Below are 27330 nucleotides of genomic sequence, written 5' to 3'. Positions count from 1 at the left end.
TGCTTTTGTAATTTCCTTTTCGGATTATTTAATCTTAGTGTACAGAAATGCAGCTGATTTTTGTGTTGACCTTGTATACTTTACTGAATTCGTCTATATTGTGTGTGAGTATTCTTAAGGTTTTCTACATATAAGATCATATCATCTAAAAACAGATGTAATTTTATTTCTTCCTTCCTAGCCTGGATGCTTTTTATTTCCCTATGTTGCCTGATTGCTCTAGCTAGAACTTCCAGGTCTACTATGAATAGAAGTTCCAAAAGTGGACACCCTTGCCTTGTTCCTAATGTTAGAGAAAAGGCTTTCAGTCTTTCACCATTGAATTAAAATGTTGGCCCTGGGTTTTTCATGTGTCTTCAATTATCTTGGGGTAGTTTCCTTCTATTTCTAGTCTGTTGAGTATTTTTATCATGAAAGCGTGTTGAATTTTGTCAGATGCTTTTTCTGCATCAGTTGAGATGATCATGTGGGTTTTTTTCCCTCTTCATTCTATTTATGTGGTGTATTATATTGATGGATTTTGGTATGTTGAATCATTCTTGCATTTCAGAATAAATCTCACTTGGTCATGGTTTATAATCCTGTTAATACACTGCTGACTTCTATTTGCTGGTATCTTGTTGAGGATTTTTGCCTTGCTCTTCATTAGGGATATTAAACTGTAGTTTCCTTTTTTGGTAGTGTGTTTGTCTAGCGACAGTTTCTGTAGATTTTTTTTTTTTCCTTTGAATGGGCTGTACTTTCCTGTTTTTTTATGCCCTGTGGTTTGGGGAGGATTGAAAATTGGACAGATTGTATTATAATAATTCTTAATGTGGGAGTGTGCATGTGTATGTAAATTCTTATATTTTATCCTTCTTGGTATTCATTTATATTCATGAATATGTTGGTGCACATTTTTTATCAAATTTTGAAGATTTTTTTACTTTCATTTCCTCATAATTTTTTTTCTGTTCTTCCCCTCCTCTAAAGACCCCAGTCAACATATATAGTATTGCTTGATACTGTCTCACAAATCATTTGGATAAATTCTATTCCTACATCTTCAAATTCACTGATCTTTGCATCATCTGTAGTATCAAATCTGTTGATAATTTCATATGATGAAATTTTCATTTCAGTTATCTTATTACTTAAGCTCTAGAATTTCCCTTTATTTTTTATTTCTTACTCTTATGTCTTCATTATATTCATGTTTTCCTTTATATCTGTTATATATATCATTTATGTTTTACATAATTTAGTATCCTTATTTATTCTGTCATCTCTTTCATTTCCATGTTTGCCATTATTGGGTAATTTCTCCTGGTTATGGGTACATTCTCCTGCTTCTTTACCTGCCTGTTAAATTTTGTTTACATGCCAGACATTGTGGTGTTACCAGACTGGATACTATATTTGCTTGCTCTTCGTGAAAGAATTTTAGACTTTTTCTAGCAGGGAGTTAAGTTAATTGAAGATTAGTTCAATCTTTTGGAGATGTGTTTTTATGCTCTTTACTGGAGGTTCTAAAGTCACTCCATTTCTAAATTATCCCCATTTTAAAGGTATGGCCCCCTGGAGTTTCTAGAGATTGCCTGTTTAATTATTGAGATCTCTACTCTCACTGGATGTAACTTAAGTGTGAGATGTCCAAACTGTCTTAGGACTTTCTGGTAATTTTTCTTTTCCTTGAAGTTGTTCTTGGCAGGCGTCATAGAGTTTTACTTACTCTGCAAGGTTACACATTGATATTTAGCCATACATGCAAGGGAACTCTGCATATTTTCCTGGCAGTCTTTTTTTTTTTTTTTTCCAGTATAGTTCAATCCCCAGTGGAACTCTAATCCACAAATTCTAGCTGTCTTAACTTCTCCTTCATCTGATATCTTTCTCCTCATTTCAGCACAATAGCTGAGTCCCTTTTAGGTTTTCCCTCCTATTGCTACAGTCTAGTACTCACTGACAAGAAAGAAGCCTGGCTAATGGTAGAGCTTATTTCATTTGTTTGCCTTTTCTCCAAGTCCTTCGTGCTATGTTCCTTGTTGTTCATTGGCTGAATAAGTTATTTCTTTATTTTATCTAGTTTTCTACTTGTTAATGGGCAGGAAGCTAAGTTTCAACCCTATTACTCCCTCATGGCCATTGCAGAGTTCTATTCATAGGTATTTTTAATGAGAAAGGAAGAGAGATTCTTCTTTTTTTTCTTTTTTGATTAGAAAATATGTTATATATTTTAAAATTCTCTAGTGCTACCTTTAGAGAGAGTCTTATAAAAGCAGAATTTCTTGAAGGTAAACATCAGAAAAAAGAATGAGAAATGATATCACCTGAACCGTCTAGAACAAGAAATACTCAGGTCAGGTGCCTAGCTGGAAAATGGATCAGAGAAACACAGGAAGATTGTCTGGGTCCCCACTTAGTATGGCTCTGGGAACACCATAAAAGATTAATCCCTAAAGCAAAAAAAAAAAATTGACATCAACTGTAAATTAGGACTGGTACTTAGTCCTTTACTGATATTTAAAAGGGAGAAAGGAACCCTAGTAAGACTTCTGACCTTGATGGTCAGAACCCTATCTGCCAAGGTGACTGAATTCAGCCTGTTCATCCCTTCCCCTGTTTTCCCCCTCTGCCTGCAGTTACGATCATGTGCCTTTTCTCATGCATGACCTTAGCCTGAGAAGAACAACCAATATCAAGGAGGTCCTGCCAAATGCCTCCCTCCGACACCCTAGCCTATTTGATTGGGATTTTCTGGCGACTCTGAATGCGGGCAAATGGTTTTCACATTCACAGGTAAGACACATTCCCCAGGTCAGAAAACCTGCATTGAATCCCTCTTTTGTAGGAGGTCATGTGCTACTCCTGGAGATAAATACACTGTGTACAGTGTAATTTTGATGCAAGTGTAAATGGTTCTACCTGAGAGGGTTGGAGAACACTTCATGCAGAGGTATCATTTGAGCTGAAAGATCATTACTAAGGGGAACCGTGGGCAGTGATGGTGGTTTGTTTCAGAGATTACAGTACACTGGAGCAAGAGGGGATATGGGAGGGGGGGAGGTGTCTGTGTGTAAGAAAGAAAAGAGAGGAAGGGAAGGAGAGAGAGAGGAGAGATATTAGGAGGAGATGGGAGATAGATTGGGAGAAGAATCAGGAAAACATCTTGAGAGGAGAGGATAGCAATGCTTAAATCACAAGTTAGAGAGTTTATAATTATCCAGAGTATTCTAAAGTGGGTAAAACAAAGGGTCAAATTTGCATGTGATAAAAGTCAAGTCTGCCTTCTCAAGCTAGGTTAAGGAAAACATAACAACTTACATTTTCCAGGTTATCACATGTCTAGGGGAAATCCATGTGACCTAGGTTTTATCAGTCAGATATACTTGTTTTGAGTGTGTGATTTTGACGATAAACATCTGAGCAGGACAGACAGCAGACATTCATATTGCTAGCACCTATGGCAGCAGAGTTGGGGGTCAGTTACCAGGTAACTGTGTAATTAAGAAAATAAATCTTAAGGTACTTTTGATTATGTACTAAGGGTGAAATGGAATTTTATTTATATTTGATGTTAATCTAGAGGACTGACTGGATCCTTTTTCATGTTAAAATAGTAGAAATTAAAGAATTATGTAAAGATAGACTTAGCCACTTCAAATTCGTTCTGTTAACTAGTGTTAATATAAGGGATAGCTGCAAGTTGATTTTTAATTACTGTGTCACCTCAGAGTACTTATTCTCATGAGTACATGGCTCATAAACGCTGTTTCCATATGTGAAAATGATGGGATCAATCTGATATTCCAGGTTTCTGTGTATATAAGACTCATCATACATGAATAACTAGACGCATACAAACTAGGGATACTTTATTAGAATGTATATATTGGATTAGTCAGCCACAGCTCATGTTTTGGCAAATGTGTGTTCTGAATGAAAAGGCTGTTATTGTATCTAATGTTTAACGTATGGCTCATAAAAGTCTTACTTATTGCAAGTGGTAGGGTTGGATATGTTATTGTAATAAATTTTGGTGGATTTTTTTTAGGATTAACAGTTTTATTTTAGCATATTTAGATGGTACACTTGCAGTGTTTACTTATAATAATACTCTGGCTCCTGCAGAGTATCCTGAAACCTTGGCTTCAAATATGGTTTTCTAGGAGGCTTTATTTTTAGGTTTGATTGTGGAGCTTTCTTTACTTGCATGTTGTGTAGTCATAGGTGGTCAAAGTGGTGTTGGCACACAATTTAAAAGATTTGGATATTTGGATAAATTTCCATAGCAAAGAAATGGGTTTTGTTTGTGAAAATCATTCTGTATTACTCTTCATTTGATTGATTATAATTATGAGTTGATGATGGTGGTGAATTGATTATTTTTGTTGATTGATTTGTTAGTTAATTCTTGAGATTATTTCTGAAAATTCAGTAGTTAATCTGATCAACACTGAAATAAAAATAGATATGAAAGTTCTGGGAGTTGTCCCTGGAGGCTCAGCTGAGTTGCTGTTTCTCCAGCAAAAACATTTTTATGGGGCATTTTTATATCCATTTGTGAAAGTATAGATCTCATAATTACAATGATATATAATTTTCATGCATATAAATAGAAGAATACAAGTTATATTTAGCTTGTTAATGTGGAAACAAGCAGGGTGACAAAACACACTCAAAAGCAAAGTGAGAAACCAACATGCATATAGTCAATACAACAGAAATAATGAAATTACATTGCTTGTTGGAAACAAACTTAGTACATTAATTCAGTTAATATACTCTATGATGGTAAGGCCTTCCTTTGGAGTTGTCTTCTCAATCCAAACTCATTTGTATCTCTACTGGACAAAAATCATTTTGACTTTTATCAGTTTTCTACAAGTCAACATCTAACTTTATTTTGGCCATAATCAGTAATAAATAGTAATTCAAAGAAAGGTGCATTCCCGTAAGAGTTAGATGACCCTTAGGAGTTTTCAACAAAAATAATAAACAATCAATAATAAGAATAGAAAAGAGTTTTGTTTGAGCCAAACTGAGGACTAATGTGGAAGCCTGCTTCCTAGATTACTCTGAGAAGAGGTTTCTGTGAAGCATGGCTTCAAGCACAGTTTTATATCTTGTCAGAACAAAGAACATTAAATAAGTCAGGGATACATTTCTTCAAGATTTCCAAACAAACCACACAGATCAGCACATATACAGCCAGTCAGCATGGCCTTGGCACCTGGGAGGGGAGTCTTATCTAGGGAATTACAAGCATTGGTGTCCCAGGATGGGAGGCATTTAATCTTTATTTTTAATATGGACATTCTTTACTTGGGTTCATTGTGTGCTTTTCCTTAATAATTAAAGCAAATGTACAGTGCATGTTGATAGACCACAAACAGGCTGTTTTAGTTAGCATATAATTCAAGTTAAATCATGTGTAAGTCAGAATGATTTCCCTATATCTATCTCAACATGTGAAAATTTGTTTTATCAGTGTGCTTAGTAAACAGTGTATTACCATGATATTACAAGGTCCGGCTGTCAACTTTTTGCCTTATTTCTAAGTTTTGAATAATTTACATCCCCCTCTTGTGATCATAAATAACTTTTATAGACTATTTAGAGGCTGATCTCGTGATTTTGTGTTATTTGGCTTTATTAATTTCCATTGCTGCAATAAAAAGGGTCAGTTAACCCACATAAGGTTCCTGGTTGTATAATCAGGAAATCTAGAGTCAGGTCATGATGAACAGCTGCTAAGGCTATTAGTTTCTGTCTGGAGAATTTTTAGGGAATCAGGAACTTCACTTTTAATATTCTCTCTCACTCCAGAGTTCTTTTATCATTATTATTTCTAAAATAAGTTTATTTGTACCTGGTTTCATATGTGTACCTGCAAATGTGGGCAAATCCCTCCCTCCTTTCTCTGCATATCAGTGACTTTCTTACTACCTGTAATGCTGGGACAATGTACAACAACAGACACCAAGGTACAACAGCCAAGACTCCTAGGCATCAGTGTCCTTAGTCGGGACTGGGGGCTTGTCATATTGGATTGAATGAAATGTATTCTCAAATATACTCCTTCAGATATGGCATTGATTACACAGTTTGTCCAATTGTATCCCAGTGAAAAGGAGGACAAATTTTTATTCAACTTAATGCAAGTGACTACATTGCTATGAAACACAGGGACTCAGTGAAAAGTATTTGTACCTGATCTGAGGGGTGCTGAGAACAAGATGCCAAATAATTTGTACAAGTGTAACAGAAAAAAGTCCAAAGAGAATGGGTGTTCTCATATGTCCATCAGAAAATAGAATGTTAAAAAGAATACCATAAAATTCCAAAATGAATAAGCATGATTAGCTTGCCCTCATCAGTTAATTCAATCTGGCATAGTTAATGTCCTGCTATATCTAAGGTTATCAATGTGCTTCTGCAGAGTTATCTGCTCCTGCCGTAAAATTTAATCTTGGAAATTTGACTCAGTCCCCTAATATAAGATTGATTGATGTCTAATTGAGATGACAATGTCAGCTTACTCTAGGAAGCCTGTTTCCTTGAGTTTTTTCCTTGCATATCAGTAGATAAGAGAGTATCTGTACAGTCCTTTTAAACAAGATTTTGAGTTTAGCCTTTCCAATTTCTGATTTGTATCTTATAGAAATAACCTTCAGACAAACATGGGAATAAAGCAGAAACAACATGATGATTAAATTGAATATGTTTGGTTAATTTATTATAGTAAACAACAATGTCACAAAGGAGAATAAGATATTCTATTGCTAGATTATAATACGTAATTTTTTTTAATTTGGTCTGTTTTCATTAAGGGTAAGAACATATTATTGGCATTGAGAATATTAACAGCTCTCCTGGTACTTCCAATCCATTCTTTAAAATTGAAAAAATTGTCAAACTCTGAAACATTTATATTATTATTTTACCTGCACAATATTAACTGGGAAGGTAAAGTTTCTCTTTTTATATTTTACAACTTCTACCATATTGAGGGCTTAATACATGGGCAGTTTTTATAATAGTGTTGAGCTATAGATGAAGCATGAACATTTCTACTTCTGGCCATGACAATTTACAGGTGCTAGACATGTCCTGCTGCCATAAACAACTGGAAAACCAGACAAAAGTGATGAAATAGCCATTCTCACATACTGGACAACAGTCAGTGCAGAACTATGATCCATGAGAGAAGGGAGTAGATAGGAGAGCCTTATGGTTGCCCTCATGCTCTGCCTAGAGGCACTTTCCAGCCATCACACAGCAGGAGGAATCTAAGCAAAGCATGGCAATCTTGTGGAACTGAGGAGAGAGAGATTGGATTTTGGGAATATCAAGGTGACTGGAATTTTGAGGGGTGCATTATCAGAAAGAAGAGCACTCTCTAGAGAAAGGCCTCCAGAGATCTGCGTGGGGTCTGCTTGAGTACGTAGCTGCTATCTAAGAGGCACACAAGTAGGGGGAAGCTCCACAAGGCTGGGCCAAGTACTACTAGGGAGCTTTTAGCTGAACCATTCTAAGAACTCACGTGGGTCTGGAAAATATTCAAGTTCTAACTAGACATACTGGAAGACAGACTTTTTTGGACATGTGGACCCTTCAGTAAAAACCTCAGAAAGGTCACACCTTAGTAATAGGGCTAAACAAGCCCTAGATTAAAGGCTTTTTTAGACCCACTCTAAAAAATATCAAATTGCTTTGCTAGTAACATAAACATCTGCCAAAAAAAATGTACTGCGCTTTAAGACACAACAGTATCAAATACTATTGTCCAAGGTCCAATAATAAAATTACTAGGCATACAAAGAAGTAGAAAAATATGGCTTAAAACCATGAGAAAAACTACTCATTAAAAAAAGATGCAGAAAAGACAGACCTGATAGAATTAACAGAAAAGGACTTTTCAAAAACTATTCCTAATGTATCAAGGATTTAAAGGAAAACAAGAATTAATGAAATCCCAGTCTGTCCCTTCCCACCCCCCGCCCCCTTGGCAACCACAAGTTTGTATTCTGTGTCTATGAGTCTGTTTCTGTTTTCTGTTTATGTTCTTTTTCTTTTTTTTAGATTCCACATATGAGCGATCTCATATGGTATTTTTCTTTCTCTTTCTGGCTTACTTCACTTAGAATGACATTCTCCAGGGACATCCATGTTGCTGCAAATGGTGTTATGTTGTCGGTTTTTATGGCTGAATAGTATTCCATTGTATAAATATACCACCTCTTCTTTAACCAGTCATCTGTTGATGGACATTTAGGCTGTTTTCATGTCTTGGCTATTGTAACTAGTGCTGCTATGAACATTGGGGTGCAGGTGTCTCTTTGAAGTAGGGTTCCTTCTGGACATATGCCCAGGAGCAGGATTAGTGGGTCATATGGTAAGTCTGTTCCTAGTCTTTTGAGAAATCTCCATACTGTTTTCCACAGTGGCTGCACCAAACTGCATTCCCACCAACAATGTAGGAGGGTTCCCTTTTCTCCACAGCCTTTCCCACGTGTCATTTGTGGACTTTTGAATGATGGCGATTCTGGCTGGTGTGAGGTGATGCCTCATCATAGTTTTGATTTGCATTTCTCTGATAATTAGTGATATTGAGCATTTTTTCATGTGCCTATTGACCATTGGTATTTCTTCCTTGGAGAATTGCTTGTTTAGGTCTTTTGCCCATTTTTGGATTGGGTTGTTTGTATTTTCCCTATTAAGTTGTGTGAGCTGCTTATATATTCTGGAGATCAAGCTTTTGTTGGTTTCATCTGCAAAAATTTTCTCCCATTCCGTAGGTTGTCATTTTGTTTTACTTATGGTTTCCTTTGCTGTGCAGAAGCTTGTAAGTTTCATTAGGTCCCATTTGTTTATTCTTGCTTTTATTTCTATTGCTTGGGTAGACTGTCCTAGGAGAACATTTTTGAAATGTATGTCAGATAATGTTTTGCCTATGTTTTCTTCTAGGAGGTTTATTGTGTCTTGTTTTGTGTTTAAGTCTTTGATCCATTTTGAGTTTATTTTTGTGTATGGTGTAAGGGAGTGTTCTAGCTTCATTGCTTTACATGCTGCTGTCCATTTTCCCCAACACCATTTGCTGAAGAGACTGTCTTTATTCCATTGTATATTCTTGCCTCCTTTGTTGAAGATTAGTTGACCAAAAGTTTGTGGGTTCATTTCTGGGCTCTCTATTCTGTTCCATTGGTCCATGTGTCTGTTTTTGTATCAATACCATGCTGTTTTGATTACTGTAGCTCTGTAGTATTGTCTGAAGTCTGGAAGAGTTATTCCTCGGGAATAACTCCAGAAAGGCTGGACTCTTTCTTTTTCTTCAGTAATGCTTTGGCAATTCTAGGTCTTTTGTGGTTCCGTACAAATTTTATTATGATTTGTTCTAGTTCTGTGAAATATGTCCTGGGTAATTTGATAGGGATTGCATTAAATCTGTAGATTGCCTTGTTTGTAGTTTTCTCTCCTCCCTTCCACTAAAAATTTATCAGTTTTATTGATCTGTCAGAGACAGTATTTGGTTTCATTGATTGTGGCTCAAATCTTTATTATTTTATTTCTTTTGTTGCTTTGGATTTGATTTTATGTTTTTTCCAGTTTGCTAAAGTGAAATTTTAGGTTACTTTAAGTCTTTTTTTCTTCCATTATAAACATTGAATACAATACATTTACCTCTAAACACTGCTTCAGCTGCATGTTGTAGATTTTGATATGTTGCATTTTAATTTTTATTTAGTTCAAAATACTTTTAAATTTCCTTGAGCCTTATTCCTTAACCACATGGGTTATTTCAGTTTTTTTCACATTTTTAAATGTTTGAGGATTTTTCAGTTATCTTATTGATTTCTAGTTTAATTCTGTTCTGGTCTGATTGCATACTTTGTATTTCTTTTCTTTCATACATATGAAGGTTCATTTTGTGGTTCAGAATATGGCCTGTTTTACTTTCCCAAGTGCACATGAGGGGAATATGTATTCTACCATCAGATGAGTTCAACAAACAGCAAATAAGCATATGAAAAGATTTTCAGTATCATTGGTCATTAGGGAAATGCAAGTTAAAACTACAATGTAATATCCCTATCCATTCATTAGAATGGCTAAAATCAAAGAAACTGACAGTAGCAAAAGCTGACATTCCTCAGGAATGAAGACAGAAGGAAACGTGGAACTTTAAGATTGAAGAAATAGTAACAGATATGGTAAACAAGAGGTTGAATAGGATAGACTACTTTTCTTCCCTTAATTTGAAAAAAAATGTATGACTGTTAAAAGTGAAAATTATAACATTTCTTACGAGGTTTTCCATGTATGTAGATGTAATATATAATTACTATAACATAACAGGGAAAGGAGGAAGCTATAGGGACCTATAAAGCGGTAAGAATTCTACATTTTACTTTAAGTGTTAAACTGTTGACTCTAGATGGATGGTGAAAGTTCAGAGTAGGAAGATAGTTTGTAAGCTTTATTGCAACCATGATAAAGTATTACAAGGATATATAGCCAAATTATAGTTTTATATATAAATATATAATATGTATGATAAGTTAAAATGGCATGCTAAAAGAAATTTAAATAACCCAAAAGAAGGCAGGAAAGGAGAACAGAGGAACAGAAATAGAAGGGACAAGCAGAAAAAAAAATCATAAATTGCAATACTTAAATGCAACCATATTAATAATTACATTAAAAGCAAATGGACAACATCAGTTTTAAAACTGATGGAATCTGAGTGGATTGAAAAAACACTCAACTTTATACATCTGTAAGAAGCCCGTTTCAACTATAACCTGTATATTATTTTTAATCTGTTTTATAGGTTAAAGGTAAAATAATGCAAAACATTATACCATACAGACACTAATCAAATGAAATCTGAAATGGCTATATTAATATCTGGCAGTGTGAACTTCACAACAAGGAAAATTATTAGTGATAAAGAGGGACCTTACATAATTGTAAAAGGGTCAATTCATCAAGAACACATAAAAATCCTAAAAGTGTATGCAATGAATAATACAACTTCAAATTATATAAAGAAAATCTGATGGAAGTTAAAGAAGAAATAAAAAACTCCACAACTATACATTTCAATACTCTTTTTACAGAAATTGAAGAACAAATAGACAGAAAAGAAACCCAAATTTATAGAAGGTAGACTGTGTTCTGGGTCATGAAACAAATCTATAAAATTTAAAAGAATAGATTTGTACCAAGTGTGTTCTCTGGCCAAAATGGAATTAAACTAGATATCATTAACAGAAAGATACCTAGAAAATTCCCAAACATTTTCTTTTCTTTTTTTCCTTTTTTTAACTGTATAAATTTGACATGCTGTGTAAATTTAATGTGTGTATCCTGTTACTTTGATACATTTATATATTATAATATGGTTGCTATTGTAATGATATTTATCACATAACATACTTACAGTATGATAATATTGTCAGCCTTCAATTTACTATAGGTTAGATCTCTATGGCTTATTTAGTACTTGTTACAAGATTGAACCCTTAAACACCATCAATCTTTTTTCTGTTTATTTCAGCATGCATAGTTTTTATGTATTTATCTATTTACCTGTTATTTTTATTTTTATTATTTTTTAATTGAAGTATAGTCGGTTGACAATGTGTTAGTTTCTGATGTACAGCATAGTGATTCAGTTATGCATCTCTATATATTCCTTTTCATATTCTTTTTCATTGTAGAATATTACAAGATATTGAATATAGTTCCCTGTGCTATATGGTAGGACCTTTGTTATTTATCTATTTTATATATAGTAGTTAGTATCTGCAAATCCCAAACTCCTAATTTATCCCTCTGCCCTCCCCTTTCCATCTTGGTAACCATAATTTTATTCTCTATGTCTGTGAGTCTGTTTCTGTTTTGTAAGTAAGTTCATTTGTGTCATTTTTCAGATTCCACATATGAGTGATACCATATGGTGTTTTACTTTCTCTCTTGGTTCCTTTTTTATGTCTGTAATTGTGGGAAATCTTTTCTGTTAGTCTTTAAGTTGTTCTCATAGATGGTCTGCCAATGGTGCGCCCATCAGAGGAGGTAAACTCAGGGTTTTTCTGCTCTGCCATCTTGGCCACACCTCTGATTGTCCTATTTCTCAACCAGTTGATACATTGGATCATCCAGTGGCCCTTCTACTTTTAATTTCTCTAAGCATAGGCATAGAAAACTGAGAACCTTTTAGTATTGGTTTTACTTAAGTAACAAGCTGTTTTTGTGGAGAACTTAAGTTTGTCTTGATTTCTAGCTTGTTACTTACTAGGGCTTTATGAAAATGTTCAGCCACAGGTTATAGATCATCTAAATTGTCATTGTCCCATTCCAGCTTATTTTCTGAGTATGTGTCCTTTATGAAATATTTTAAAATAAGGCTGGATTTACTTAAGCTATTTGATTACTCCATATCATTCTTAAAACTAGAACCTAGTTTTAAACTCTCCTTGAGTCTCCTTGAGAAAAATAGTGGGAAAGGGCCACTTGCTAAGGATGTCTAGGGAAGGAGAAGAAAATGAGAATAGGATTTTAACAGGTGGATATGGCCAGGAAGACAAATGAGCACTGGAGCTGGGATTGAATCCAATTCAGTCTGAAGCCAAAGCTTACTTTCTTTCCATTACACAAAACTAGAACAGTGAGAGAACATGTGGGAAGCCAATGCAACTGAAATGGATTGTATTACCCTGAGTTATAGAAAAAAAAAAGAAGAGTTAGAAAGGAAGTTCAAGACAAGAACAGGAAGGACCTTCAGTGCGAATACGACAGTCTCTGTGATTTAGAATAAATGATTCCAAGTACCATAATTACCTCTGGAGATGACATTTAATTTCTCTCTTTGAAACTTTTATCTCAGGACCAGTATTTCAGAGGACCTGGTGGGTTGAATAGTAATGGACCAACATGGACGTAGCGCTGGGTGTGGGGATAAAGAGCAGGAGAATTGGAAGATGCTTTTGATAGGAGCCAATGTTTTCTCTAATGTACTTATTTTTAGATCAAACCATTTTACCATATGAAACCCCTATCAGAGGCTGATAAAGAAAAAGCAGGAAATCAGAAGATTCCAAAATTAACTGATTTATTGGAACTTGCACAAAAGGAAAAAAAATTGGTGATATTTGATCTTAATAGCCCTGTACCAAAACATCCTGCCAGAAAAGAATTTGTCCGCCTTGTAGTAAACGTGATCCTTGCCTCTGGAATTGAGCAACATCTGGTATGTCTATCTCAATATTTATGGTAGAGGTTGGGAGATAGGTAGCATGTCCCAGGGGCATAGCAGTTGAACCTGATCTGTCTTTTAGCTCTTCCCAGGGATCCTTAAATAATTTTGCTACCTATAGAAATGGAGTTAGTTTCTTATACAGCTACATGTGGCAATCAAAGAGTGACCCAGTTAAACTTCTATCAGTGGGGAAAAACATTGAGACTGTTTGCTGTTCCAAACCAAATGAAATGTCATCACTCTGTTAAAAGAGCTTGTGTGTAATGACTGTATGATGTGACCTGTACCATTACCAACACAGAGCTATTAGAAAGTGCTAAGGCTTTGAAGATCAGCTTTTATTAATGATATAGAAAGAACATCTGGTTCTTATTTGGGCAGAGATTTGTTCATCATGTTTTCTTTGCATTTGGGCAGTCAGTTATTCCAAATCTTTTGAATTCTAAGCATATGAAGGAAAGCTATGAGTGAAATGAGGATATGTCTTTTTGCAAATAGAAATGTTTCCATAGATGAATCATAATAGCATATTCTGTTGGCAGGAAATGACCCCTCAAAGATAATTTTTAGTATCATAAGCCAGAGGGGATGTTTATGATTTCCACCTTTCATCCACACCTTCCAGCTCCTCATCCACTTTGGCTAGTGTGGTGACAATGATGGAGCTTTGGTCCCATGATGTTAACTGGGAAAACTCAGCTCCAGAACAACCCTGGTGAAAGTCCCATTATAATAAGAGTTCATTAGTCAATATCAGGCCCGGTTGACACCAAGGGCTAGAATCTCTCTACTCCATGTGGACTGTTAACCTGTGCTGGAATGGGGCTGTACCCATTCTACTTGGGGCTATTTGTATCTTGACTGCTGATTATCCACTGAAAGACATCCTGTTTCTCCTTACAGATTGTTTGGTTACCAGGTTTTGATAGGAAATATGTCAGGAGCACAGCTCCTGGTTTTCAGCATGTGGGCCGGTTATTCACCATTGAACGTCTTACAAAAGAAAATATCAGTAGAATAAATGTTGACTACAAGAGGCTGTTCTACAACGGGCTGAGGTAAGTGTTTGACCACACCTTTCTTGGTATGTGTTACCTTACTTGCACAAAATCTATATTCTAACCAAGTTGCTTAGGTCCCTGCTCCCATCTCAGGATTTCTGTATGGCTGTTTTTTTTGGAATTGCCTATTTTCCTCTTCTTACCCTTTCCTCCCTCTCTGCCAACACACATTTATCAAGATAGACCTTGTTCTTGGAACATATTTTTCAGTCCCTTCTCCCTTATGCTCCAGTCTCTCATCATTCAACCCACTTCTCTGTATACTTGGTGTTTTTGTTTTTATATAATGTGGTCATCGAAAAGTTGTTGATTTCCTCTGTCATTACCAGATAGATAACAGTACTTCATAAATAGCTTTGTGATCCAGATATCTAGATCTCTTATGGGAATAATTAAGAACGTAACTAAATCATTATTTAAAAAAAATTGAAACAGCCAAGTATGAGAAGAAACTAAAATGACTAAATACCACATTTATAAATATAGAATTAGAGATATATTTTCAGAATTAAAAGCCCCTGGGAATAAAATGGTAACTTTTTCAAACTTAATTGTTATTAATCACTGCTTATGTTAATCCCTAGGCCCTTTCTATTAGGTTTTAAAATAATTTTTTTGGACAATTTTAAATGCTTCATAGTTTCCTTGGACATACAGATGTAGCTATAGTTATAGGTATAACTATATAGATGTAGATATAATTGTAGATATGTATCACAAATCTCCTTAGGCTAATAAAACTTCCCCTAGATACCTTTCTGTATCTCAAGCCATGAACTAGGGTGTTTGATGCACCTGTGTACTTTTCCTGCCTCTTTGGTCATGGTGAAATTGATCATAAAATATGTCCTTTTTCTTTCAGCATTAGAAAATTATATATGTTTTACCTCTGTTTCCCAGTCAGATGATTTCTCTTTGCCCAACTTCTCTATTTTGAGAAGTTGTCTCCTTTTACTATTTTCAAATGGGGAATGGCTCTAAGGTGATTTCTTTCTATCATAATCATAATTTAGATTGATCTAGTAGTTGAAATTAATTATAATAGCTTCCATTTATTGAGCTTTTATTATGTGTCAAGTAATTGGTAGACCACAGGCTCATTTTCAAATCCTGGCCTGCCTATCAGCCAGGTGGTGACTACACTTAGGACTTGGACAAGTTTCTAATCATAAGTTTTCTCATTTGTAAATTGAGGGTAATAAAAAGTTGATGAAATGATTACATGATTAAATAAGATAGTTCATATATGCACATAGAAAAATGCTGGGCAAATGTAGGAACATGACAGATGTTAGCTGCTGTTTTATTATCACAGTCCTCACATGCTGTGCCCTAGAAATTACTGTCATCCTCATTTTGCAAATGAGGAAACTTGCCTATAAAGAGGAAAAGTTCAGGGATGTTAGTTAATTTACCAAAGTTGATACAGTTGGTCAGTAGGAAATCATGCTGAGATGAAATATAGGCCTGACAGACTCCAGAGTATATTCTTTCACTAGTAATTCTTTAAAGTCATTCCCTGGTCATAGTTATGTGGGCATAGTTTCAACTGGTATCAGACTTAAGAGGGATTATCTTATTAGAAAATCAAGCAGTTTAATGTAGCTCAGCAAACATTTACTGAGTAGTAATATATACATGTACCATGCTAGTTTTATGTGAAAAGTCAACACAAGCAAGGCATCATCCTTTTTCTTAAGGAAATCATATATTCTAGTGAGGAGAATAAGGATTTTTACCATATAACTATACTTACAAGGTTGATCATGATAATTCATGAGCCAGACTTCAAGTGATTCCCCTCAAGTACAACTAAACTAAGAAATTAATCAGTTGTACCTTAAGTTAGTTGTGTACTGTTTGTGATCAGAATATTTGTAATTATGTTAACATTTCCAGTACATTCTCTGTGGTCAGTGGTCACTTTATCAGATAACTGTCACAAGACATTGCGACCTTGCCACTTTGACTGAGAATGCTTTAAAGATGGTATTTTAACCAAGATTATATGAATACAAAGATGTCCTCTCATTTATTTCTGAGGTGAGAATTTTTAAGTGTTTTTAAAATTTTTTAATCTTAAAAACTAGTTTACTGAAGTAAAATTCACATAAAATTAACCATTTTAAAATAAACAATTCAGTGGCATTTAGTATATTCAGTGTTGTAAAACTGTCACCTCTAGTTCCAGTACGTTATGGTACTGAAAATTTTTATTTTCCCTCTTTTTCTTGGTCGGTCGTGCTAGAGGTTTATGAATTTTATTAACCATTCCAAAACACCAAATTTTGGCTTTGTTATCTTTATTCTGTTGCACATCTGCTTTCCTATCTCACTGATTGCAATTTTTTTAACTTTTTTTTATTGAGTTATAGTCATTTTACAATGTTGTGTCAAATTGCAGTGTAGAGCACAATTTTTCAGTTATACATGAACATACATATATTCATTGTCACATTTTTTTCTCTGTGAGCTACCACAAGATCTTGTATATATTTCGCTGTGCTATACAGTATAATCTTGTTTATCTATTCTGCATACGTCTGTCATTATCTACAAATTTTGAGATCCCAGTCTGTCCCTTCCCACCCTCCGCCCCCTTGGCAACCACAAGTTTGTATTCTATATCTGTGAGTCTGTTTCTGTTTTGTATCTATGTTCTTTTTTAAGATTCCACATGTGAGCGATATCATATGGTATTTTTCTTTCTCTTTCTGGCTTACTGCTATTATATTTATTATTTTCTTCTATTTCCTTTAGGTTTAATTAGCTCTTTTATTAGGTTCTTTTTTTTTTAACATTTTTTATGGATTTATAATCATTTTACAATTTTATGTCAAATTCCAGTGTTCAGCACAATTTTTCAGTCATACATGGACATATGTACACACTCATTGTCATATTTTTTTCCTCTGTGAGCTACCATAAGATTTTGTGTATATTTCCCTGTGCTATACAGTATAATCTTGTTTATCTATTCTACAATTTTGAAATCCCAGTCTATCCCTTCCCACCCTCCGCCCCCCTGGCAATCACAAGTCTGTATTCTCTATGAGTCTATTTCTGTTCTGTATTTACACTTTGTTTTTGTTTTTGTTTTTTAGATTGCACATATGAGCGATCTCATATGGTATTTTTCTTTCTCTTTCTGGCTTACTTCACTTAGAATGACATTCTCTAGGAGCATCCATGTTGCTGCAAATGGCGTTACGTTGTTGGTTTTTATGGCTGAGTAGTATTCCATTGTATAAAATATACCACCTCTTCTTTATCCAGTCACCTGTTGATGGACATTTAGGCTGTTTCCATGTTTTGGCTATTGTAAATAGTGCTGCTATGAACATTGGGGTGCAGGTGTCATCCTGAAGTAGGGTTCCTTCTGGATACAAGCCCAGGAGTGGGATTCCTGGGTCATACGGTAAGTCTATTCCTAGTCTTTTGAGGGATCTCCACACTGTTTTCCATAGTAGCTGCACCAAACTGCATTCCCATCAGCAGTGTAGGAGGGTTCCCCTTTCTCCACAGCCTCTCCAGCATTTGTCATTTGTGGATTTTTGAATGACGGCCATTCTGGCTGGTGTGAGGTGATACCTCATTGTAGTTTTGATTTGCATTTCTCTGATAATTAGTGATATTGAGCATTTTTTCATGTGCCTTTTGATCATTTGTATGTCTTCCATGGAGAATTGCTTGTTTAGGTCTTTTGCCCATTTTTGGATTGGGTTGTTTATTTTTTTCTTATTGAGTCGTATGAGCTGTTTATATATTCTGGAGATCAAGCCTTTGTTGGTTTCATCTGCAAAAATTTTCTCTCATTCCATAGGTTGTCTTCTTGTTTTACTTCTGGTTTCCTTTGCTGTGCAGAAGCTTGTAAGTTTCATTAGGTCCCATTTGTTTATTCTTGCTTTTATTTCTATTGCTTGGGTAGACTGTCCTAGGAGAACATTTTTGAAATGTATGTCAGATAATGTTTTGCCTATGTTTTCCTCTAGGAGGTTTATTGTATCTTGTCTTATGTTTAAGTCTTTGATCCATTTTGAGTTTATTTTTGTGTATGGTGTAAGGGAGTGTTCTAGCTTCATTGCTTTACATGCTGCTGTCCAGTTTTCCCAACACCATTTGCTGAAGAGACTGTCTTTATTCCAATGTATATTCTTGCCTCCTTTGTCGAAGATGAGTGGACCAAAAGTTTGTGGGTTCATTTCTGGGCTCTCTATTCTGTTCCATTGGTCCGTATGTCTGTTTTTTTTTTTTTTACCAATACCATGCTGTCTTGATGACTGTAGCTCTATAGTATTGTCTGAAGTCTGGGAGAGTTATTCCTCCAGCCTCTTTCTTTTTCTTCAGTAATGCTTTGGCGATTCTAGGTCTTTGATGGTTCCATATAAATTTTATTATGATTTGTTCTAGTTCTGTGAAATATGTCCTGGGTAATTTGATAGGGATTGCATTAAATCTGTAGATTGCCTTGGGCAGTGTGACCATTTTAACAATACTGATTCTTCCAATCCAAGAGCATGGGATATCTTTCCATTTTTTAAAGTCTTCTTTAATTTCCTTCATCAATGGTTTATAGTTTTCTGTGTATAATTCTTTCACCCTCTTGGTTAGATTTATTCCCAGGTATTTTATTACTTTGGGTGCTATTTTAAAGGGGATTGTTTCTTTACTTTCTTCTTCTGTTGATTCATCGTTAGTGTAAAGAAATGCAACTGATTTTTGAACGTTAATTTTGTAACCTGCTACCTTGCTGAATTCTTCAATCAGCTCTGGTAGTTTTTGTGTGGACCTTTTAGGGTTTTCTATATATAGTAACATGTCGGCATATAGTGACACTTTTACCTCTTCTTTTCCAATTTAGATCCCTTTGATTTCTCTCTCTTGCCTGATTGCTGTGGCTAGGACTTCCAGGACTGTGTTGAATAGGAGTGGTGATAGTGGGCATCCTTGTCTTGCCCCAGATTTTAGTGGGAAGCTTTTGAGTTTTTCACCATTGAGTACTATGCTGGCTGTAGGTTTGTCATATATAGCTTTTATTATGTCAAGATATGTTCCCTCTATACCCACTTTGGCGAGAGTTATCATAAATGGGTGTTGAATTTTATCAAATGCTTTTTCTGCATCAGTTGAGATGATCATGTGGTTTTTGTCCTTTCTCTTGTTGATGTGATGTATTACAGTGATTGAGTTGCGTATGTTGAACCACCCTTGTGTCCCTGGGATGAACCCCACTTGGTCATGATGTATAATCTTTTTTATGTGTTGTTGGATTCTGTTTGCTAATATTTTGGTGAGGATTTTGGCATCTATGTTCATCAGTGATATTGGCTTATAATTCTCTTTTTTTGTAGTGTCTTTGCCTGGTTTTTTTTATCAGGGTGATGATGGCTTCATAGAATGAGTTTGGGAGTACTCCCTCTTTTTCAATCTTCTGGAAGAGTTTGAGAAGGACTGGTATGAGTTCTTCTTTGTATGTTTGGTAGAATTCCCTGGTGAAGACGTCCGGTCCTGGACTTTTATTTGTAGGGAGCTTTTTAATTGCTATTTCTATTTCCTTTCTAGTGATCGGATTGTTCAAGTGGTCAGTTTCTTCTTGATTCAGTTTTGGTGGACAGTATGTTTCCAGAAACTTGTCCATCTCCTCTAGGTTATCCAGTTTGGTTCCATATAGTTTTTCATAATATTCTCATATGATATACTATATTTCTATTTTATTTGTTGTAATTTCTCCATTTTCCTTTCTTATTTTGGTAATTTCTGCTCTCTCTCTTTTCTTCTTTGTGACTTTTGCCAGAGGTTTGTCGATTTTATTTACTTTTTCAAAAAACCAGCTTTTGGTTTGGTTGATTTTTTTCTATGGTCTTGTTGATCTCTATTGTATTTATTTCCTCCCTGATCTTTATTATTTTCTTCCTTCTGCTGCCTTTTGGGGCTTTTTCTTCTTCTTTTTCTAATTCATTCAGGTGGTGGGTTAAATTGTTTATTTGAGATTGTTCTTCTTTTTTGAGGAAGGCCTGTATCACTATAAACTTCCCTCTTAGCACTGCCTTTGCTGTGTCCCATAGATTTTGAGTGGTTGTGCTTTCATTGTCATTTGTCTCAAGGTATTTTTTAATTTCAGCTTTGATTTCCTCATTGACCCATTGTTTTTTCAATAACGTATTGTTTAATCTCCATGCTTTCCTTTTTTTCTCCTTTGTTTCTCTGTTGTTGATTTCCAGTTTCATGGCATTGTGGTCAGTAAAGATTCTTGAGATAATTTCTATCTTCTTAAAATTGTTGAGGTTTCTTTTGTGCCCAAGTACATGATCGATCCTGGAAAATGTTCCATGTGCACTTGAAAAGAATGTATATCCTATTTTTGGGGGGTGTAATGCTCTGAAAATATCCATCAAATCTAGTTTTTCTATTGTATTATTTAATTTCTTTGTTGCCTTGTTTATTTTCTGTCTGGAAGATCTGTCTAGTGATGTTAATGCAGTGTTAAAATCTCCAACTATGATTGTATTCCCATCAGTATCCCTCTTTATCTCTGTTAGTAATTACTTAGGTCCTCCTATATTGGGTGCGTATATATTAACGAGTGTAATATCCTTATCTTGTATCACTCCTTTAATCATTATAAAATGTCCTTCTTTATCTTTCTTTATGGCCTCTGTTTTAAAGTCTATTTTGTCTGAAATCAGTACTGCAACACCTGCTTTTTTGGCTTTTCCATTTGCATGGAATATCCTTTTCCATCCTTTCACTCTCAATCTGTATGTGTCCTTCTCCTTAAAGTGGGTCTTTTGTATGCAGCATATTGAAGGTTCTTGCTTTATTATCCAGTCTGCCACTCTGTGTCTTTTGACTGGGGCATTTAGTCCATTAACCTTTACAGTAATTAATGATAGATGTGTGTTTATTGCCATTTTGAACTTATCTTTGCAGTTGAATTGGTATATCCTCTTTGTTCCTTTCTTCTTCCTTTTGTGGTTTGGTAATTTTCCTTTGTATTATCATGGATTTTATTTAATTTTTGTGACTCCCTTGTAAGTTTTTGGCTTGTGGTTACCCTTTTTCGTAAATCTATTAGCCCATTACTATAACTGTTTTTATTAAACTGATAGTAACATGATCTCAAACCCATCCTACCATTAAAAAAATTTAAAAAAGAAAGAAAATAATATATTCTATATTTCCCTGCCTCCCTCTCCCACTCTCAGTGATTTGTGTGTCTTCTTTTATAATTTCGTGTTTATTTTATTTGTAATTCATGAGTTACCACCTTTCCAGTTGTGAGTTTCTCATTTCTGTAGCATCCTGCTGCTTTTCTATTTAGAATAGACCTTTCAATATTTCTTTTAGCATGCGTTTAGTGTTGCTAAACTCCTGAAGCTTTTTCTTGTCTGTGAAATTCTTTATTTCTCCTTCTATCCTAAAGGATAGCCTTGCTGGATAAAGTATCCTAGGCTGCATCTTTTTTTTCTTTCAGGACTTCGAATATATCTTGCCACTCCCTTCTGGCCTGTAGTGTTTGTGTAGAGAAATCAGCTGAGAGCCTTATGGGGGTTCCCTTGTAACTTACTCTTTGCTATTCTCTTGCTGCCTTTAGAATCATTTCTTTATCCTTGACTCAGGCCGTCTTGATTATGATATGTCTTGGTGTGGGTCTATTTGGGTTCTTCCTGTTTGGGACCCTCTGAGCTTCCTGTCCTTGGATATCTGATTCCTTCTTTAAGTTTGGGAAGTTTTCAGTCATGATTTCTTCAAAAACCTTTTCAATCCCCTTTGATCTTTCTTCCCCTTCTGGGACCCCTATTATGCGAAGATTGGGATGCTTTATATTATCCCATAGTTCCCTTATGCTATTTTCATTATTTTTTATTTGTTTCTCTTGTAGCTCCTCTGATTGGGTGCTTTCTATTGTCCTGTCTTCTAGGTCACTAATTCGTTCCTCTGCATTATCTAGTCGGCTTTGCACAGCTATTAGATCATTCCTCATCTCAGTCAATGAGTTTACCCATTCTACTTGGCTCTTCTTTATAGCTTCAGTTTCATTTTTGACATATATCTCTAAACACTATCTCTTTTAATTCCTTCAGCACTTTGATCACTCCTTTTTTGAAATCTTGATCTAGTAGGCTATCGATATGTATTTCATTGATCTTTCTTTCAGGGGATTTCTCTTGTTCTTTTAATTGGGAATGGTTTCTCTGCTTCATCTTGCTCATACCTCTCTGGCATTGTGGTTTATGGAGTATCAGTTATCTATTTTGGTCCTTAAGGAGTTTATCTATCTAATGCCTATTTAGGAATAAGACTTAGGAAAAAAAGAAAAAATAAGAGCGAGAGAGAAAGAATTTTGAAAGAAGGGAGAAAAAAGGTTTGAAAACAGTGTATAATGAATAATAGAAGAGCAAGGTGAAGCAGAAAATCAATCAGGCTGAGACGTCCTTTTAAAACCTTTAAAAAAAAGGGGGGGGAGATGAATAGATGTATTTGAAACCTGTGTCTAATCAATAACAGGACATCAAAACCCAAGAGAAATAGAAATGAATTAAGAAGTAAAAATTAAGAGGGTAATAGAAAATAGAACAGGTAAAAACAGATTTAAAAAGGGGGGCGGGGGCCCGGTGTCGGTGTTCTCCTGGAGTCTGTGTGCTTTTAATGTGAAGTCTTTCTGTCTTCGTCCTGTTTTGGAAGCTCAGCTTGCTGTTTCCAGAGGCCCTCCATTGGCGCCCTCTTCTGTGCTGCTCCCAGTGTCTGTCGGCAAGCAGATCGCGCCTCCTCCCAACACTGGGTCAGGTGCAGCTCTCCTTTGCTGTGGGCGGCTGAGCCGGGTCACTGTCCCTCCCGATGCCACAGTCAGATGTTGCAGACTGGCCAGGTAGGAGGGCGGGTCGCGCCCCCTCCCAGCACTGCGGTCAGGGGCTGTGTTCCTGCCGGAAAGGCTGGGGTCCGCCCTCCCTCTCCCGCGCCGCTGGTAGCTCCGCTGCTCTGTGCAGCTGCGCGCTCCGCCTGGGGTAGGCGCTCCGCAGGTGGGTTTGGGGAAGAACGAGGGATAGCCTTGCCCCTGCTCCTGGCCAAAACCCAGCTCCTTGTTTGTCTTGGTGAAGCAAGTTCTCTGAGGGACCAGGGTGGAAGGATCCTATCTGCCTCGGGCTGTAGACAAGTCTCCATCTGGCCTTTGAGGCTGCTAAGCCCTTCGGTGGGGATGCAGGTTCCGCCCCACCCCCGCCTGGGTGCTAAGCGCCGGAGGATATGGCGGCTGTGCCTAAGCCCCGCCTCCCTTCCCCCAGAAAGCCTTCCGTGGGTTTTCAGAGATGGGGGTATGCACCCTTACCCCCAGGGCACATGTTGTTTTATGGAGGGCCCAGGTTGTTCTGCCCTGTACACCCACAGCCACGGCGCGCAGCCCCCTGCAGTCCCCTGGGGCTGCCTCCGTGCAGCCGCCCCCCTCCTACGCCCGGCCTTGGCAGCCTGGCCCTGCCCACAGCTGCCTGCCCGCGTCTCAGGCTGGGTGTCCCGGGGACCCTCTGTGCCCGTTTTAGTTCTGTCGGTCAAGGGCTGCTCTATACAGATCCGAGCCTGGGAGGCTCCCCCTCTGTCCCGCTGGCCTGTCAGTTGGAGAGGGGGAGACCCAGCGAACCAGCGCCAGTCCTCCTTTGCTGCTCCCTCCCCGCGGGACCCGTCCTGCTCTGCTTTGCCTTTTGTTCTTTCTTTTTCCCTTTTCTCCTATCAGATTTTTGGCGTCTTTATCTTTTGAAGAAGGTGATGTTCTTTCGGAGTTCCGCAGGTGCTCTGGTTGGCTGAGTGGGTCTGTGGATGTGAGTCTTGGTGCATTTGTGCACCAAGAGGGAGAGGGTGAGCTACGAGCGTCCTTCTGCTCTGCCATCTTCTCAGCAGTCTCTTATTAGGTTCTTTAGGTAGAAAATTAGGTGATTGATTCTAGGTCTTCTTTTCTAACATGAACATTTAAAGCAATAAATTTCTCTTCAAGCATTACTTTAATTGCATTCCATAAATAATTTAGATATATTGTCTTGTTATCCAGTTCAAAATATTTAAGTTTTTCTTATTTCCCATTTGACTCATGAATTACTTAGAAGTGTGTTGCTAACTTTTTTAAATTATGAGGACTTTCCATCTGTCCTTCATGTTACTGACTTCTGATTCAAATTCATTGTAACCAGAGAACAATTCTGTATGATTTCAATACTTTAAATGTATTTAAACTTGTCTTATGACCCACTACATCATTTATCTTGGTGAACTTCCCCTGTCCACCTAAAAATGATATGCTCTCTTCACTTGTTGGGTGTGGTATTCTATAAATATCAGTTAATTTAGATTGGTTGACAGTCTTTTTAAACTTTTTATACTTAATTTTCCTCTACTTTTTCTACTGAATGAACACATAGCATTACGTTGCAAGTCACTCACACACATCAGAAAACTTACTACTGTGAAGCTTTATTGTTAATTTTAAAAATACAGCAGGCAGTCAAGAGGATCAGACAAAGCAAGGAGAGGTCAGAGACATGGATTTCAGCTTTGCATGTGGTTTCCTTTATTGGACACATACTCTATGGCCCACAGTAGGAGATAAGGCCTACAAGTGAGTTTTTGCAGGGTTATTTGCATTTGAATTATAAACATCTCTATTTAATACTCCCAGGGAATTGTGTAGCTTATGTGAGCTTCTCCAGGGACCCATACCTTATAAATCCACATTTTATATTTATTTACAAAATATGTAATAAAGAAATACTCAACCAGGAACATCCTTTTAGAACACGTTCTATATATAAGGCCTCTCTTCCTAATACATATTATTATTCTTTTTAGCAAAGATACAGCCATCATGTTGAAAATGAGATTAGACCAGGTCTTCTGCCTTATTTTTTTCTGGGAGCAACCTCCCAAGTCAAAGACAAATTAAGGGCTTATGCCTCATCTGTCATTTATGGAGAAGGGGGTGTTATTATCTCCAACTATGATTGCGTATTTCTCCCTTTAGCTCTGTTTATTGTTGTTATTGTTGTGGTTGTTTGGCTTCTTGTATTTTAAACACTTTTGTTAGGTGCATTTGCTTTTAGAATTGTTAGGTCTTCTTGATAAATCTACCCTTTCATTATGAAATAGCCATTGTGTCTGGTTATAATTCTCATCTAAAGATTACTTTTATTAAGATTGCTACATTGGCTTTCTTATAATTACTGTTTGACCAAAAGTTTGTGGGTTCATTTCTGGGCTCTCTATTCTATTCCATTGGTCTACATGTCTGAACATAATTGTTTAACCAAGAGTTCGTATTTTATTCAGATTTCCCTCTCTTTAAAAATGTTTTAATTATGTTAAAATACACATAAAATTTACTTTTGCAATAATTTTTATGTATACAACTTTGTGGTTTTAATATACATTCATTACATCATGCAGCAATTGCTACTGTCCATCTACCTGACTTTTTCCATCATGTAAACTCAAATTCTATCCTCGTTAAACAATGGACCACCATTAGTTCTCTTCCCCCAGACTCTGGCAACCACCACTCTACTTTCTATCTTTGTGATTTTGATTCATGTAAGTGGAATCATATGGTATTTGTCCTTTTGCAACTGACTTATTACACTTGTGATGAAGTCCTCAAGGTTCATCTATGTTGAATCCATCCATTGCAGAATTTCATTCTTTTTTAAGGCTGAATAAAAACCCACTGTATGTATGTACCACAATTTGCTTATCCATTCATTGGACGATGGACCCCTGTGTTGCTTCCACATTTTATTGTGAATAGTACTGCCATGAACATGGTATACAAATATCTCTTCAACATCCTCATTTCAGTTCTTTTGGGTACATACTAGGAAGTGCATTTGATGGATTATGTGGTAATTCCATTTTTAATTTTTTGAGGAACCACCATATTGTTTTCCACAGCAGCTGTAAAAACAGGCCACAAATGTTCCAATTTCTCCGTGTTAACACATCCTTATTGATTTCTGGTTTTTTGATATAGCCATCCTAATGGATTGGTATTAGTTCTTCTAGGAATATTTGATGAAATTCACCAGTAAAGTTATTGGGTCCAGGAATTCTCTCTTTTTTTTTTTGAAGAGTTTTGTTAATGATTCAGTCTTCCTGTTCATTATAGGTCTATTCACATTTTCTAATTCTTTTTGATTTAGTCTTGGTAGGTTTCTTGTTTCTAGGAATTTGTCCATTTCATCAGGTTATCCAATTTTTTGGGATACAGTTGCTCATAGTTCTTCCTTATAATCCTTTTATTTCTGTTAAATTGGTAATAATGTGCCCACTTTCATTTCTCATTTCAGAAATTTGACCAAAAAAAACAGAAAGAAATTTGAGTCTTTTTTCTTTTTTAAATTAGTACATCTAGCTAAAAGCTTACCAATTTTATTGATATTTTCAGATAACTAACTTTTGGTTTCTTTGATTTTTCTCTGGTTTTCTGTTCTTTGTTTATGTCTGCTCTAATCTGTTTTATTTTCTTCCTTTTGCTATGTTGGGTCAGTTTGTTCTTCTTCTTCTAGTTCATTAAGTTGTTGTTTTGAGGTCTCTCTTGATTTTTAAATATATAGCTATGCATTTCCCCCTAGCACTTTTGTTGCATCCCGTGAGTTTTGGTGTTTTTGTTTTCATTCACATAGAGGTATTTTCTCATTTCCCTTGTGATTTCTTTTTTGATCCATTGGTTGCTTGAAAGTATGTTGTTTAAGTTCCACAAATATGTGAATTTTTCCAGTTTTCCTTCTATTATTGACTTCTAAAACTTTATCTTGTTGTGGTTGGATAGAATACTTTGTATGATATCTATCTTTTTAAATCTATTGAGACTTAATTTGTGGCCTAACATATAGTCTATCCTGGGAATTGTCATATGTACACTTGAGAAAAACGTGCATACTGTTGGGCTGAGTGTTCTGTGTATGTGTTAGATACAGTTAGTTTCTTGTGCTGATTAAGTCCCATTTCCCTACTTATCTTCCAGTTGTTCTCTTCATTGTTGAGTAGGATATT

At 36.1% G+C, this 27330-nt stretch overlaps 1 protein-coding gene across 1 annotated transcript in view; it reads left to right on the top strand.

Moving 5' to 3' along the window:
• Positions 1 to 27330, top strand: part of LOC105083614 (glycerophosphodiester phosphodiesterase domain-containing protein 4) — a 103256-nt gene that overhangs the window by 62020 nt on the left and 13906 nt on the right. The window contains exons 10-12 of the mRNA XM_074373089.1: positions 2622 to 2778; positions 13013 to 13234; positions 14147 to 14301. Coding sequence (XP_074229190.1) covers positions 2622 to 2778; positions 13013 to 13234; positions 14147 to 14301 — 534 coding nt within the window. The remainder of the gene's footprint in view (positions 1 to 2621; positions 2779 to 13012; positions 13235 to 14146; positions 14302 to 27330) is intronic.

This window comes from Camelus bactrianus, chromosome 10 (genome assembly GCF_048773025.1).
Source record: "Camelus bactrianus isolate YW-2024 breed Bactrian camel chromosome 10, ASM4877302v1, whole genome shotgun sequence".
Taxonomy (NCBI): domain Eukaryota; kingdom Metazoa; phylum Chordata; class Mammalia; order Artiodactyla; family Camelidae; genus Camelus; species Camelus bactrianus.
Note: the sequence above shows the minus strand (reverse complement) of the source record. Positions and strands in the feature narration are given on the sequence as shown.